Source organism: Neofelis nebulosa, chromosome 13 (genome assembly GCF_028018385.1).
Source record: "Neofelis nebulosa isolate mNeoNeb1 chromosome 13, mNeoNeb1.pri, whole genome shotgun sequence".
NCBI classification, from domain to species: Eukaryota; Metazoa; Chordata; class Mammalia; order Carnivora; family Felidae; genus Neofelis; species Neofelis nebulosa.
The window spans coordinates 2,089,025-2,104,659 of record NC_080794.1 but is presented as its reverse complement, the minus strand read 5'-3'; the positions used below and the strand labels follow the sequence as shown (position 1 = coordinate 2,104,659).

The 15,635-nt window shown below is 48.9% G+C and overlaps 1 protein-coding gene across 3 annotated transcripts in view; it reads right to left on the bottom strand.

The window, feature by feature from the left end:
• The window catches only part of CAPN9 (calpain 9), a 44,118-nt gene that overhangs the window by 11,420 nt on the left and 17,063 nt on the right, over positions 1-15,635 (bottom strand). For all 3 annotated transcript variants that reach the window (XR_009252087.1, XM_058696117.1, XM_058696118.1), the window contains exons 6-12: positions 14,928-15,011; positions 10,134-10,219; positions 7,734-7,811; positions 5,365-5,525; positions 4,162-4,319; positions 3,797-4,005; positions 866-902 (exon numbers count right to left, since the gene is read on the bottom strand). Coding sequence is in view for 2 of the 3 variants with exons in the window: in XM_058696117.1 (XP_058552100.1) it covers positions 866-902; positions 3,797-4,005; positions 4,162-4,319; positions 5,365-5,525; positions 7,734-7,811; positions 10,134-10,219; positions 14,928-15,011 (813 nt within the window). In the remaining variant the exon portion in view is untranslated. The remainder of the gene's footprint in view (positions 1-865; positions 903-3,796; positions 4,006-4,161; positions 4,320-5,364; positions 5,526-7,733; positions 7,812-10,133; positions 10,220-14,927; positions 15,012-15,635) is intronic.

Below are 15,635 nucleotides of genomic sequence, written 5' to 3'. Positions count from 1 at the left end.
CCACCATCTGTGGCATTAGGAACGGCAGCCTGATTCCTTGCGACGGCTTTTGAGAGGGAGAGTCTGGAAGGACTAATTAGTGGGACTTTGCAGGTAAGAGCGACAAAGGAGGCCAGAATCCTGACCGAGTTGGGGTCCCGGCCAGGGTGGTCACAGCCCCCCGTCTGACCCTCACCACTCTTGACTGCTTGACTCTTACTTGCTTCACCATCTGTGTTGACAGGTGGTAAACTCTTTGAGGGCAGGAGTTTGTCTCTAGCCAGGAGCCCAGGGCCTCGTGCGTGGAAAGAGCTCAGTAAACGTTTTGGGTGTTTTGTCCTGTGTGGATCCGAGCTGACTTGGGAAGCATCAGACTGTTCCGGCTACACCTCAGCACCTCTCGAAAGTCTTAGAGCCCTTGGACAAGTATAAAACCCGCCCCTCCCTCTCCCCCTCCCCACCCACGTATCGTCAGGAAGAAGTAACATGTTGCCCTAAGTCTGCTGTAAAAGAATCCACCAGCTACTCTCGTTTTCTTCTTATCGCTTATTTTTCTTAAATTGAATGTGATTTAAAGATAATTCATCCCCTTCGGAGGCAGCAGCCACTTCTCAGAGAACAGAGCGAGTTGGTTAGCACAGAGAAAGATCGGTCCAAACAGAGCTTCCTTCCGGGCACCTACCTCGTCCCCGTGCCTGGTCCTGGTGGCATACGAAAGACTTGGAAGGTACAAAGCCTCTTCTCCAGGAGGTTAGAATCGAGGTACTTACCTGATCGCAGGTAAGACACTCCCCAAACTCCAAAGTTTTGAATGATGCTGTGACTGGAGGAAGCTTTCAGGACAGACACTGAATCCCACCCTCCAGAGTAACATGAGAAGGCTCACCTCGGGAAGGTCAATGTTCACATCTCCATCCATGTCCCTGGGTGGGGCGGGGAGGGGGGCAGAAAACACACCGACTCACTTGTGGATTCACTTCCTCCCTAGGATCTGCAGCACTAACGGGGCCCCAGAGGGCTTGGAAGGCTCTGGCCCATTGAAGCCCTTCTTTTTCCATGATGTTTATGTGTCACAGGGTCTGCAGACCTCCTGCGTTGACCTCCCTCTGTCTCCCCTATCACTCAGACCCTGCCCAGCACGAAAATGAGAGGGAGGCAGTGTAGCCATCAGCCAAGGAGAACTCGTAAATCCTGGACTTCTAGAAGTAAAAGAAACTACCAGCTACCACCGCCCGTTTCCTGGATGTGCTTTCGCAAGGGATATTTATGGAGTGAGGGTTGGGCTGTGTGTGTACGTGCCTATGTTGGGGGAAAAGAGGAGAACTAATGGAAAGGTTTATTTTGCTGTTCACATATTTAGGGGAACCGATAGTGTTTGGAAAGCAATAATATTGGCAGCAGGAGGGGGGCTTCAGCTTTTAGTGAGACGAAAACATTTGGGAGAATCCAATCTTACAGAGGAAACTCGAAGCACTCCCCAAGAAAAACTGCTAAAAATTCAGAGGGAAGACCCATAATCAAACGTTAAAATGGAGCCCAGATTGGGGGGGTGGGCAGAACTGGCCGCTGCCTGTAGCATTAGGAACTGCAGACTGAGTCCTTGTGAAGGCTCTTCAGGGAAGAGTCTGGAAGGACTAATTGAAATTAGTGGGACTTTGCAGATAAGAGCGACAAAGGAGGCCAGACTCCTGACCGAGTTGGGGTCCCGGCCATCCCCTGGGCATGCACAAGAGAACGCTTCCAGAACTTTTTAAATTGTTTAAGATCCTCTCAAGAGGACGAGGCCAATGGCAGTAGAGGTCACTGTGGTTCTTCAGTTACTGAGCTACGGAGCTGGTGTGTATGCCGGAGGCCCCTGGGTGGCTCCGTCGGTTAAGCGTCCGACTTCGGCTCAGGTCATGATCTCACGGTTCGTGAGTTCGAGCGCCACGTCGGGCTCTGTGCTGACGGCCCGGAGCCTGGAGCCTGCTTCGGATTCTGAGTCTCCCTCTCTCTCTCTCTCTACCCCTTCTCTGCTCACACTTTGTGTCTCTCTGTCTCTCAAAAATAAGTAAATATTTAAAAAGAAAATTCAAGTACTGTGTTCAGGGCAAACGTGAGTATGGACCCTAGCTCTGCCATGTGTGAGCCTTCTATGAATGCCCGGGCTCTGATCTCACCCCACTGTTGGGGCAGGGAGCATAAAATGTGGGATGGACACAGCCTGGTTTCCCTCTCTTGTTATGGGTGCCCACAAAAATCGCCTATCTTCACGCCTCTCGTACAGGTGCTCTTGCGTGAACAGACACGGGGCTCGTACAGGTGCTCTTGCGTGAACAGACACGGGGAAATGTACCCTCAGCTTGCACTGGCATCTGGGAGAAGGCCGGAGGACAGCTCTCCAGCAGGATTTTTAAAAAAAATTTAAGATCTTATTGCCCCTATTTAGCTGATGGGAAAGAACCACGCCTTTTGTAATCAGCTCGGGAAACCCAGTCAGACTTGAGAACCGAGAGTATTCTCAACGCCCGCCACCAGTCCAACTCCATGCCACGAGACACAAGCTAAAACTGGAGGCCACGAAGTCACCGCTGACTCCATCTTGTTTTCTCAGGTCGGTCCTCGGTGGGGGGTGCATCTAGCTCAAATACAGAATTCTCTGCGATCCCTCGAATGCCGCTAGAACGTCGCCCTGATGGCGAAAAGAGCAGCAATGGGAAATTTTTTCTTAGAAGTATCTGATACGGTCTAATTTTTTGCTAAGACGCTGCAAAGGGGAGGCGGCAGAAAGTCGGGTGTATAAAATGGAGGGCAGACTTGGGTAAGGTAAGCACTTGGCTTTGGTGATTGTAAGTGCCTGACATTACGTTCTGGACTGTCGAGGCATCCATTTCAAAGACCCTCATCTCAAATAAACACATCTCGAGCGACATGGCTAGATAAAAAGCCCAGCTACCCCACCCATGAGGTTGCCCCTTTTTTTAGAAAGCTCCGGTAGACCATTTGACCCACTGCTTCCTTTGCCTTCAAGCATTTTAATTCACCAATAGTGACCCTTTTGAAACTCTAGGCTCCTACCCTCGACCCCAATAAAGGCAGAACCCCAGGCCTGTGCGCTCTCTCTCTCTCTCTCTCTCTCTCTCCTCAAGATATTGCTGTGTGACTCCAGGGGTGCTGTGTATCTTCCAGAACCTGTGAGCAATAAACCTTGTCCTTTCCAAGTTCCCTGGGTCATTGCTGAGATGCGTCTGCCCTCAACGTTGGCTCCAGCTGGGGAACTGTCTGGGGGGGCTCGCCACAGGGAGTACAGGCCCAGGAGAGTGCCCTCAGATGTTCCTAGCTGATGGCATCACTGTCCCTAGGCTGAGACCGACGACCCCAAACAACTTGGCAATATTTATTAACTGACGCTGAAAGAGCAGGTCATGCTAGAAACTTTCTAGAAACGTGTTCTAGAAGGAACTGGTCATTGTAATAGCCACCCCCTTCACTTTGTTCAGAAATAAGTCCTAGCATTTCTAAATGTGGGTCCCACTCCAGAAGCTTCTTGGACATAGAGTTTGGAAAATGAAGCGCTCCACCCGAGGGGGTCTGGTGAGCATGATTCTGGAAGTGGTTGGAGAGAGCAGCTTTTCAGTGGCCTGTTTGAGGGAAGGAAGGAGCAGAACCCAAATAGAAATGTATCCCACTTTGCAAATGGGTTAAGGGACCTTCCTGCCTGCTTTCTCAGGTGCGTCGTGGAGAAGAGAAGAAAGGGGTCAAGGCTCCAACAGTCCCCTGGTGACTTCTCGGGGATTGAACCACTAAATGAAGAGGGATTCTTGAACCTGTTACTCACTGGGTGATAATTTTCTTCTCCGTAAAGATCCTCAGGCAGAAATCAGCTTCCTGATGGGGCTCAAAAGTGCTGGGTATCAGGATATACTCCCCAGGGGGCAGCTGGAATCGGTCGGAGACTTCTCTCAGGTTGATGAACGTTTTGCTTCTGGCCTGGGAAGCATGGTACCTGAAGAAGTCTTTGTTCAGGTGTTCGTCTTTGCGGGGGCTCTGCAGTGGGAACGTAAGAGGGTGGTTCTATAAGGAGGGCCACTGGTCTTGGGTATTTGGACACAGTTTGGGGACTGACCATTGAGTCTCGGGCATGTGGCTGAGAATCCAGGACATAGGCGGTGGGCTCTAAAGCTCAGCTTGGTTCCTACCCACCTGGTAAATGGCATAGCCAATGGTCAGCATGTCGGCACCAAACCTCTTGAGTTTCCTTCGATCTTTCTGCATCAGGGCCACAAGGAAAGTGCAGTCCTCCTGCCCCTCATCTTTCTCAATCAAGGACAGTTTTATCTGTGGATTGGTCCAGAAGGTATCTGCCATTGAAAGAAGTGAATTATTTTGCTTTCCTTTAGAAAAACACAAAGGACACCCCCCTACACACACACACACACACACACACACACACACACGCACGCACCATCCACCCCCACCACAACCTCCCAAACCTGAGAAAGTCATTCATTTCTTATCTCCCTGTTCTGATGGCCCTCATACCCTACTTCCCATAATCCCAGTGAGAATGCCAAGTGCTCTCCCTTTTCATTTCCACCTTCTCTTGAACCATTTCCCACAGAACTTTTAAAAGACATTCTTCTGGGTCTAGTCAACTACAGTTCATTCCATCTTATTTTGTCCGTGTGGTATTTCAAAGGAGAGTGCGGTGCCCTTGGAGTTGTGCAATTTGAGCACTTTGTTGTGCAATTTGGCAATGTGAGCCACCCCACTCTGGCTCCAAGGGTGAGCACTGAGTGGTTTATGTTCGCCCCTGTTGCCTCGGACAACTGGAACAAAGCCAACCAGCGTGTAGCATTCACCAGGCAATATGGGTTCAAGGAATTCCCAGTAGAAGGGAGTTGAGGACTACTGTTGGATGACCCTTGGGAGCTCTCACTGTTCATGCAAATGAGGGCTCAGAAAGCCCTGAATGCTGCTGCCAGCCCTTCTGTGACTCTCAAGAAATCCAGACTGAGGAAAAAGTCAACAGAGGGAAGAGGGCAGAGCAGAGGATTACAAACCAATGCGTTGACAGAACTATGCCTGAAGGCCACCCCGCTTCTCCTCTGAATTTTTCAGTTATGTAGGGGAAAAATCCCTTTTTATTGCTAAACTAGCGTGAGTTGTGTTTTCTATTATTTGTGATGGAAAAGAACCTAAGTGGGAAAACAAGAGAGTTTCCTTGAGCAATTCTTATCCAACTTCCTGCTCCTTCTTTGCAGCCCTCACCGGCCATCTCTGAAATCTTACTGTCTAAACTCTACACTTCAGGCTTTCTCCAGGGTCCTGGCCCTGATCCACTGATGTACCCCAGGTTGGACTGGACACTTGGCAATGACAGAAAGTGACAGGTGGACGACCAACCTAGAAAATTGCGGCAGCCCCCGGCGGTGGAGCCCCGCACCCAGCTTCCTTGATGGACCGTCACCTCCCATTTGTGGACAGCATCCTCCTCCAGGGCGTCAGGAGTCAGGTTGCAGATTTCTACCTTGTCAAAGTGGGTCTTGAAGTCCCTAAACGCCATCCTACAACAAGGTGGAGAGACACCAAGGCGTAGGAGGTGATGGTGATGCCATGATCCACTCAATCGCTTAATCATCTAACCGACCACTAGTGAGTGTCTGCATCTGTCCTCAAGACTCAGGTGTGGGCAGACAGAAAATGCACAAACAAAGGTAAGGAAAACCCAGAGCCTCTGTACTCAAAATTCAAGGTAAATGCATCTCTAATTTCCAACTGAATGGCTTGTTAATCTCTCAAGCTTGTGGATCCTACGTGTTTTCCACAAATTTCTTTGACTCATGACCGCATGGTTCCTGAAGCAGGCCACCAAAGTTCACCCATCAAAACGGGGCCAAGGACTGCAACCCACTCCTTCCATCTAGAGTGGGGTGTAAGCAGTGATGTGTGGGTCAAGGCTGTTGGGAGTGGGGGTGTCTTCTCCAACCTTTCCTGTTTTTCCTCTTCTGCTGGCTTCCTGCAGGTGACTGTGTGACCCCAGGGGAGGGGGGAGCCATACAGAAGAAGGGGCTTGGGTCCCTGAATCACTGCACAGAAAGGGCCACCCACAGAATAAGGGTGTCTTCCTGGACTGTTATAATGAGTGAGAGATAAACTGTATTGCATTTGAGTCTTTATACATCTTGAGTCTATTTGTGACAGCAGCTGGTGTTACCCTAAGTCATTGGTGCCTTGAAGCATGGAGCTGCCATGACCGAATTCTTTTTTTTTTTTTTTCAACGTTTTTTATTTATTTTTGGGACAGAGAGAGACAGAGCATGAACGGGGGAGGGGCAGAGAGAGAGGGAGACACAGAATCGGAAGCAGGCTCCAGGGTCCGAGCCGTCGGCCCAGAGCCCGACGCGGGGCTCGAACTCACGGACCGCGAGATCGTGACCTGGCTGAAGTCGGACGCTTAACCGACTGCGCCACCCAGGCGCCCCAACCGAATTCTAAAATATGTGATATCAGCTTAGCATATGGGCAGGTTTCAAGGACATATTGGAGATAGAAAATAGATATTCATGTTAGGAATGGCAATATATTTATTAAAACTGTAAAAATAGGGGCAGCTGGGTGGCTCAGTCGGTTAAGCGACTGACTTCGGCTCAGGTCAGGATCTCGCGGTCCGTGAGTTCGAGCCCCGCGTCAGGCTCTGTGCTGACAGCTCGGAGCCTGGAGCCTGTTTCAGATTCTGTGTCTCCCTCTCTCTGGCCCTCCCCCGTTCATACTCTGTCTCTCTCTCTTCTCAAAAATAAATAAACGTTAAAAAAATAAATTAAAAAAAACTGTAAAAATATGGAAGACAGAGGCTGTGCTCCAGGGGAAAAGAATGGAAAAAGCTGGAATATTCACACGTACCGGTTTTTGCTTAGGGTGTTTAAGAAGGTATGTAAGAAAGAGGTGAGCTCAGGTAAGAATTGACTGGTTTGCTCACCAGGGAATAAAGCTAGAAATCCGAAATGTGTGGTCTTACACAGGGGAAGAGGCAACTGTTTTCTGAACCCCACAGGAAGAAATATGATTTAAAAAAAAAGCTTCTAGAGATGAAGGTCCATTAAAAACTTTCAGTTAGGGGCGCCTGGGTGGCTCAGTCGGTTAAGCGTCCGACTCTTGATTTGGGCTCAGGTCATGACCTCACGGTTTCGGGGGATTGAAAACCACGTCGGGCTCTGCATTGACAGTGCAGCTCCTGGTCGGGATTCTCTCTCCCTCTCTCTCTCTGCCTCTCCCCCACTCGTGCGTGCTCTCTCTCTCTAAATAAATAAATAAATAAACGTTAAAAAAAAAAAAAAAAACCTTTCAGTTACGCAAAACCTTTCAGTTTCCACCCTGTGGAAAGTCCAGATTAGGAATGTTTTGTGCCCACTTCAGTCTATATTCAGCTCTCAAGGTCGCTGCCTTCAGGGGTCCTTGTCATCAAGTGGGGCGAAGGAGTAGCCCGGGGAGCAGTGGGGCTGCCTGCTTTCAAATTCACGGTGCAAACTCGGATGATGGGTAGTTTGGGGGACGGGTGCCGGGCTGCAGACCCAGGCTCGGCCGCATGTACAAATCAAATTCTCTGCCAACCTGGGTGAATGCGAGGGGGTTGAGACAGATGCATTTGCTTTACCAGAGAAATCAAACAAAGACAGACAGACAAGGGAAACATGCAAGTAAGCCAAGGGCCATAGGGCGCTCTCATACCCGTTATGTCGTTAATACAGAAAGGAAAACAGAGGCCAGCACTGTACCAGAATTCCCCGTCGTCGAGAGAGGTGTGACACAGGCGCTTCTGCTCAGCTGGCCCGACCGAAAGCCACTCGGAGGAACTAGGGATAAGCAAAATCAGGCTTTAGGTGGAGGGTCTTGCACAGCGGCCGAAACAACACTGGCCTTGTTGGAGAGGAGTGTCCCTCCTGGGGAGGCAGGGTATGCGGCCATGTGGGGAATGGTCCCGGTCAGTGACTGCTCCCTGGGCCCCAGAAATGTCCCAGGGGAGCTGGAGGCTGGTTGAAAAGTGAGCGTCCAAAAGCAGCCGATGGAAAAGGCCCTTGGGGTCATTTGAACCTCCTCCATGGGGGATTCTCATGGGGCCGTCATAGGATGTTGAACACCAGCAGGGTAGCAGAAACTTCCAACTGGAAGCCACGAGTGGACTGAAATGCATGCCCGGGAGCACCTCCTGGCCTCGCCTCTTCGTTTGTAAGCGACGTTTTGACAGGTGATGGTAATAATGCCTTATGTTCACCTGGGCTTGAGATTCCACACGCCAAACACCTTCTTTACGTGACTGTGCTAGGAGGCCAGGTGGGGTTCTGTGAGGTTCACAGGCCCATTTCGTGGACCAGGGCACCCAGGTGGGCAGCCGTCACCACCCGCCTCCAAACCCAAGAGTTCCACCTCGCCTCCGAGTTCGCTGTGTCTCCGCGACCCCCGCAGCCACCCCCAGAGAGTTCAGGCCGAGTCACCACCAGTGTGGTGCTCAGCCAAGGCTGCCCGCCTCACCCACGCCCTGCATGGGCCCCTCCCAGGAGGAAGGAGCCCCTCTCCAGGTCCAAACAGGGTTGGAACAGCAGAACTAAGAGCCATTATTTTTTTTTTGAACCATTACCTTCCACAGGGCTCACCCCCCCCCCCCCCCCCCCCCCCCCACCGATAGCGGTCAGACTGGCTAAGGAGCGCTTTCAGCACTTCCGTCGTAACAGGGGGTCAGGATCAGGAATCAGGATGGGGACCCGCCCTCCATCACCCCAAGGCTGAGCGGGAGCGTCCGGCCTTGACCCCAGTAAATGCACTCTCCTTATTTCGCCCTCTGCGTGTTTCGCAGGAGAAGGAGAAAGGGGCCCCTCACTCTTTTACGCCGCGTGTTCTCTAAACTGAAGGACGGGATGAGTCTACGCAGGATAGGAAGCCGTCTCGTTCATTTGGGTTTCAGTATTTCTGTGCTTTCCATTTCTGCCAGGAGAGGGAGGCCGCTCTCTTCCCTCCTGTGATGCTGCTCGGGTGTGAATCCATCTCGGCCACAGCTCCCGGGCTCTGAGGAGGCAGGAGCCGAACCCGGGCGGCAGGTAGGGGGACAAGAGCAGCAATGGGAGGCCTGGCCTCCGCGGGGGCGTGTGCTGTGCCCTCGGGCTGGAGTCAAGTTAACGGAGACACAGACGCGGTGGCTTTGTTGTGAGCAGAGGACAAACACGAGCTCAAGATCTATTCAGGTTCGAGACTTGCCGGAGGTCTCCCCAGGGCCCCACGAGCCATGAGCGGGCGGGGCTGGGACAGCAGGACCCCAAGACGGCAGGGGCAGGGGCAGGGTGGGCCCCGCCCAAGCATATCTAAACATTCCCTGGTCCCCGTCACCTGGGCCGCTTCCCGAGGGACAAGGAGGGGACACACACCTGCAAAACAAAACTTTCTTTATAACTGGGGACCAAATAAAGAACCCTGGCTGACTGCTCTGTAATGGATGAATTTCCTGTCGCGCTTCCTCTGTCTCTCCACTGGGCCACCGGGCCTCTGGCCAGTGGTCACTGACCAATGAGAGAGAACCCTGGAATGACCTGCCTGGTGATATTTCAGGGATCCTCACACCCAAAATACTCATTGCCACCCCCACCCCCACCCAAAACACATACATACCAAATATCAAAGCTACCATAATTGGAGATCAAGCCTTTCACAATACCATGGGGATATGAACTATTCCCATGGGAGGGAATACATCCACTGACATAAATACAATTATTGGAAAGTTTAAAAAGACATTAGGGGCACCTGGGTGGCTCATTCGGTTAAGCGACCGACTTTGGCTCAGATCATGATCTCGCAGTTTGTGGGTTCTGTGCTGATGGCTCAGAACCTGGAGCCTGCTTCAGATTCTGTGTCTCCCTCTCTCTCTGCCCCTCCCCCACTCTCCCTCTCTCAAAAATAAATAAACATTAAAAAAAATGTTTAAGCCATTATAAGGGTGTTCCATTTTGACTACATGATGGACCAGAGGGCTAAAAAGGGAGGAAGTAAGGCCACCCAGAAGCAGGACCCTGAACAAGAGTCAGGAGGGAACTGGGAGCTGTAGACCAAGGGCCCCTTCTTCATATGTCTGCACAAACCAGTGCTGGCCCCTCTGTGCCCCAGAAGGCAAGGAGGTGGGGACTGACCTGTCACTCCAGGACCCGTTCCACTCAACCTGGCCCCAAGGGTTCCGGACTCTGATGAGCTCCACGTTCTGGCCTTGGAAGTTTACCTGGAGGGGAAAAACACCAGGGAGATTGTATATTCACATGTGGACCTCAGAGTGTTTCACCTCCAGCCCGGGCTGGATTTACTGAAAGCCTCTTGGCTGTGACACGCTAAAGCCATGTCCAAACTCATCGATTCTTTTTTTTTTTTTTTAATTTTTAAATGTTTATATTTATTTTTGAGACAGAGAGAGACAGAGCATGAGTGGGGGAGGGGCAGAGAGAGAGGGAGACAGAATCCAAAGCTGTCAGCACAGACCCCGGTGCGGGGCTCCAACTCGTCAACCGCGAGATCATGACCTGAGTCCGAGTCTGCTGCTCTGGTGACTGAGCCACCCAGGCGCCCCGAAACTCATCAACTCTTCACTGGCCCTTGGAATTTTCTAGTTCCTAGTGAACATAATGGCTAGCGTTACCAGCACCGTTATATCAATCACCCACGATGGTTGCACTGCAGCTGGGAAATAACGTAGAATTATAAATAACAAGAAACTAGTCCACACGAATCTTCAGATGAACGAGTTTTCTGTCTGGACTGGACTCTCCCTAGACGCGGAGACCAAGTCTTATTTATCAGTGTACCCTCAGCGTCTAGCACAGCGAGCGGTAAAGAGTGGCCAGAAGTACTCATGGAGTGAGTTTTCTTCATCCGTAACATCTTACTCATGGATCAGTGAAAATTATGCAAGCACACACTGGAAATGTAAACAATGAATAAACAAAAACCACTTGCAAGCCTTCTGAATCCAATCTCCCCCCACATTCAGGTGTCAGGTGAAGATTTCTGCTGTCCATATGGAGAACCCTTGGGCCGGTAAAGAAGGATGATGCAGTCATGGCCTTCATGCTCTGCCCTGGACCAGGAGAGAGGGCCAGTGCATTTAGAAAGATTTTGGAGGAAAGAGAGTAGAAGTAAATGACTTTTGTTCATCAGTGAACCAGAAATTTTAGCTCAAAACTCTTTACCCTCATGCACTGGGCACAAATTATATTTTTGACCTGTAAAAATTAAGTTAGTGTAACCTCTCCAGGGTCCAAGATGCAGCCCGTAGCTCATCATCTAAGATGTCCATGAAGAGAATTGTTCACGGAAGGTAAATCCCTTGTAGGTGGAGAGAAAGGAAAAACAACTGAACAGATGTGATGAAAGGTTTCTATTTCTTAAAATAATATTTGGAAGATGTAACATTAAAAATCACCTGCCAAAAAGAAAAAAACCACCTGCCTACCCAAGTGAGTGATTGGCCAGGCATTATGGGTGGGAAGGAGGAGGTAAGAACACTTTGCAAACAGTTTTAATTCTAAAGAATGCAACTGTATCCCCTGGTGAGGAGGAAGGACCGGCTTCCTTCTGCACTCCTTACTTCCCACTCCTCTGGACTGGGTTTCTCAAAACATGGGTGGCAGCAGGAGGAGACCAGAAGTGCTGGTGTCCTCTACAAACCGGGTTTGAGACTTGTCCAACAGAAGCATGAAGTGGGCAGACAAGCCTTCGGACTTCGTTGAACTTGAACCTGAGAGGATACAGCCCTTGGCTTCTTGTCCTCCTCTTCCAGGTCATCCCCTTTGCTTCTCTTTCCCACGTGTCCCCCCAGGAGCGCTTGTCCAAACCAAGCACTCACTAGAAGTCAGGGTGGTGTGCCGTTGGGTCTGGAAGCCCCCGGGAATCAGTTCCACCCTGGACTATAGCTGCAGAGAATAGGACTTTTGAAGGTTAATTTTATGCGTCACCCTGACTTGGCCACTGGTGCCCAGATATTTGGTTATACACCATTTGGGGTGTGTCTGTGAGGGTGTTTCTAGAGGAGATTAGGATAGGTAGACTGAGTCAAGCAGATGGCCCTCCCTAGTGTGGGTGGACCTCATCTGATCACTTGAAGGTCTGAATAGAACTACAGAAGGTGGAGGAAAGGGAGAATTCACTCTGTGTCTAACTGCTGAGCTTGGACTTTGGTCCTCTTTTGCTCTGAGACCAGGACATGTACCCTTGGTTCTCCTGGTTCTCAGTCTTTTGGACTTGGGCCAGAACATCATCCCCAGCTTACAAATGGCAGATCACAGGACTTCTCTGACTCCATAATCATGTGACCCAATTCCTCATTATCTATCTATCTATCTATCTATCATCTATCTATATTTTAAAATTGTTTTTAAAGTATATTTTAAGAGAGAGAGAGAGAAGGAGAGAGACAGACTATGAGCTGGGGAGGGGAAGAGAGAGAGGGAGAGAGAGAATCCCAAGCAGGCTCTGTACTGTCAGCACAGACTGTGAGATCATGACCTGAGCCAAGATCAAGAGTTGGGCACTTAACTGACTCAGCCACCCAGGCACCCCTCATCTATCTATATCTTATTGGTTCTGTTTCTCTAGAGAACTATGACCAGTACAAGACTGGTAGAATTAGGGTAGAAAAAAAAGAAAAAACAAAGCCCAGGCTCCCACACCAGCTAAACAAGGTTGTTACTCTGGTGGAATCACATGTTTCTCTCCCTCTCTCTCTCTCTCTCTCCCCCTCTCTCTCCTATTTTCCTCTTTTGAATTCCAGCTGTCTCTCATCCTTTAGATGAGACATCCTCAAAAATATCTGAAAGTGTGGTTTAGACTGTGATGCCCTGAGGGTTGCTTCAAGATTCACAAATCAGTAGGATACACCACATTAATAAAAGAAAGTATAAGAAATAAGAACCATATGATCCTGTCAATAGATGCAAAAAAAGCACGTGCAAAACACAGCATCCATTCTTGATAAAAACCCTCAACAAAGTAGGGATAGATGGAACACATCTCAACATCATAAAGGCCACATATGAAAGACCCACAGCTAATATCATCCTCAATGGGGAAAAGTTGAAAGCCTTTCCCCTACGGTCAGGAACAAGACAAGGATGTCCACTCTCACTGTTACTATTTAACGTAGTTCTGGAAGTCTTAACCAGTCTTAACCAGGCAACCAGCCAACAAAAAGAAATAAAAGGCATCCAAGTCGGCATGGAAGAAATCAAACTTTCATTATTTGCAGACAACATGATACTCTACGTAGAAAGCCTGAAAGACTCCACCAAAAAATCGCTAGAACTCATACATGAATTCAGCAGTTGCAGGGTATAAAATCAACTACAGAAATGTGTCGCATTTCTATACACCACTAATGCAGCAGCAGAAAAAGAAATCAAGGAATCAATCCCAATTGCAGTTGCACCAAAACCAATAAGATACCTAGGAATCCACCCAACGAAAGGGGCAAAAGATCTTTACTCTGAAAACTACAGAAGACTTATGCAAGAAATTGAAGAGGACACAAAGACATGGAAAAGTATTCCATGCTCATGGATTGGAAAAACAAATTGTTAACATGTCAATACTACCCAAAGCAATCTACACATTTAATGCGATCCCTATCAAAATACCACCAGCATTTTTTTGCAGCGCTAGAATAAACGATCCTAAAATTTGCACGGAACCACAAAGACCCCTGAAAAAGAAAACCATCCTGAAAAAGAAAAAAAAAAAAACCTGGAGGCATCATCAGGGAAATACAAATCAAAACCACAATGAGACGTCACCTCACACTTGTCAGAGTGGCTGAAATTAACCACGCAAGAAACAACTGGTGTTGGTGAGGAGGCGGAGAAACGGGAACCCTCTTGCGCTGTTGGTGGGAAGCAAACCAGAGCAGCCACCCTGGGAAACAGTATGGAGGTTCCTCAAAAAAGTGAAAATAGAACTGCCATATGATCCAGCAATTGCACTATTAGGTATTTAACCAAAGGATAGAAAAATACAGATTGGAAGGTGTACATGCACCCCAATGTTTACAGCAGCGCTATCAACAATAGCCAAACTATGGAGAGAGCCCAAATGCCCATTGGCTGATGAATGGATAAAGAAGATGTGATATATATAATGGAATATTATTCAGTCATCAAAAAGAAGGAAATCTTGTCATGTGCAACGATGTGGACGGAGCTAGAGTGTATTATACTAAGTGAAATAGGTCACTCGGAGAAAGTCAAATACTATATGAGTTCGCTCATATGTGGAATTTAAGAAACAAAACATGAAAATATGGGAGGGGTACTCTTAACGAGATCATACTCTTAACGACAGAGAACAAGCTGAGGGTTGATGGAGGGAGGGAGGGAGGGAGGGAGGGAGGGAGGGAGGGGATGGGCCAGATGGGTGAGGGATATTAAGGAGGGCACTTGTGATGAGCGCTGGGTGTTGTATGTAAGTGAAGAATCACCGCATTCTACTCCTGAAACCAATATTGCACGGTATGTTAACTAAAATTTAAATTAAAAACAGAAAAAATAAAATAAAATTTAAAACCCTCGAAGTCATTGGCAGTCGGATACATACAAATTAAAACAGTGATGCAAGATCACCTCATACCCGTTTGTTCGGCAAAATGCAAAGACCGGCTGTTGGCAGAAATTCGAGGAGGGGACAATTTGACACGTGTACTGGTGGAATCGTAGCGTGTTGCGACCATTCTGGAGAGTAATCTGGCACTATTTAGGCAATTAAGTACATGCCTCAGATCCCGCAATCCCACCTCTGGGCATGCATCCTCCAAAACGTTTTGCCTAAGTGTCTGAGGAACCATGTTAAAAAGAAAAAATATATATAATGTGACACACTAAATAAGTACAAGGGACTAGCACGACCGAGGCTATTCCTATACCCTGTCCACAGGGGTTCACATCGCCTACCTGGTCAATTCCTGTCACACTGTAGGCATGGCCCTTAATGAGACCAAAAGGTGTCCGGGCTTCAGACTCTGTAGCATTTCGGATCTGGAACATGAAAAGAGCACCGTTGGACCCATTGGGGACCTTAACCTTTTCTTCCCTGCCCAGACCCAGCTCCAGGCCGGGGCTGGCCCCTTCGAGCCATGTGCCTGAAGCATAGCCTCGCGCCAGGGTGAGGAGACCCTGAATCCCGCGACAAGTTCACTTTTTGCGCCCAAACAGAGCAACTTGACCGCCCCCATCATGCAGCACGGCACAAGACAGAAGTAAGATCCCATACACCCAAGAGAGGATAGCCGGCATTTAACAGTAGACAACCCTATGTCACACGCCTGAAAGCACAGACGAAATGGATAATTTACTAGCAAAGAACACATTCCCAAGGTCGACCCAAGAGGAGACAGAAAGCTTGAACAGGACTCTAACAACTAGCTGGGATAAAATTATATGTGTGTGTGTTTGCACGCATGAAGACATGGAGAGTCCTCTCTACAGATACGAATTTTTTAATGATATACGAAGCAAAAAAAAAAAAAAAAATTCAGGCAAGTATAAAGTAAGATTCCATTTAGTAAAACCAAACTAAACTTCTGCTGTGGTTGTGTATGTATGTGCATGCCTGTGTGTACAAAGAAGAGCGAGGTGTGAAGGGCACACACCCGGTGTCAC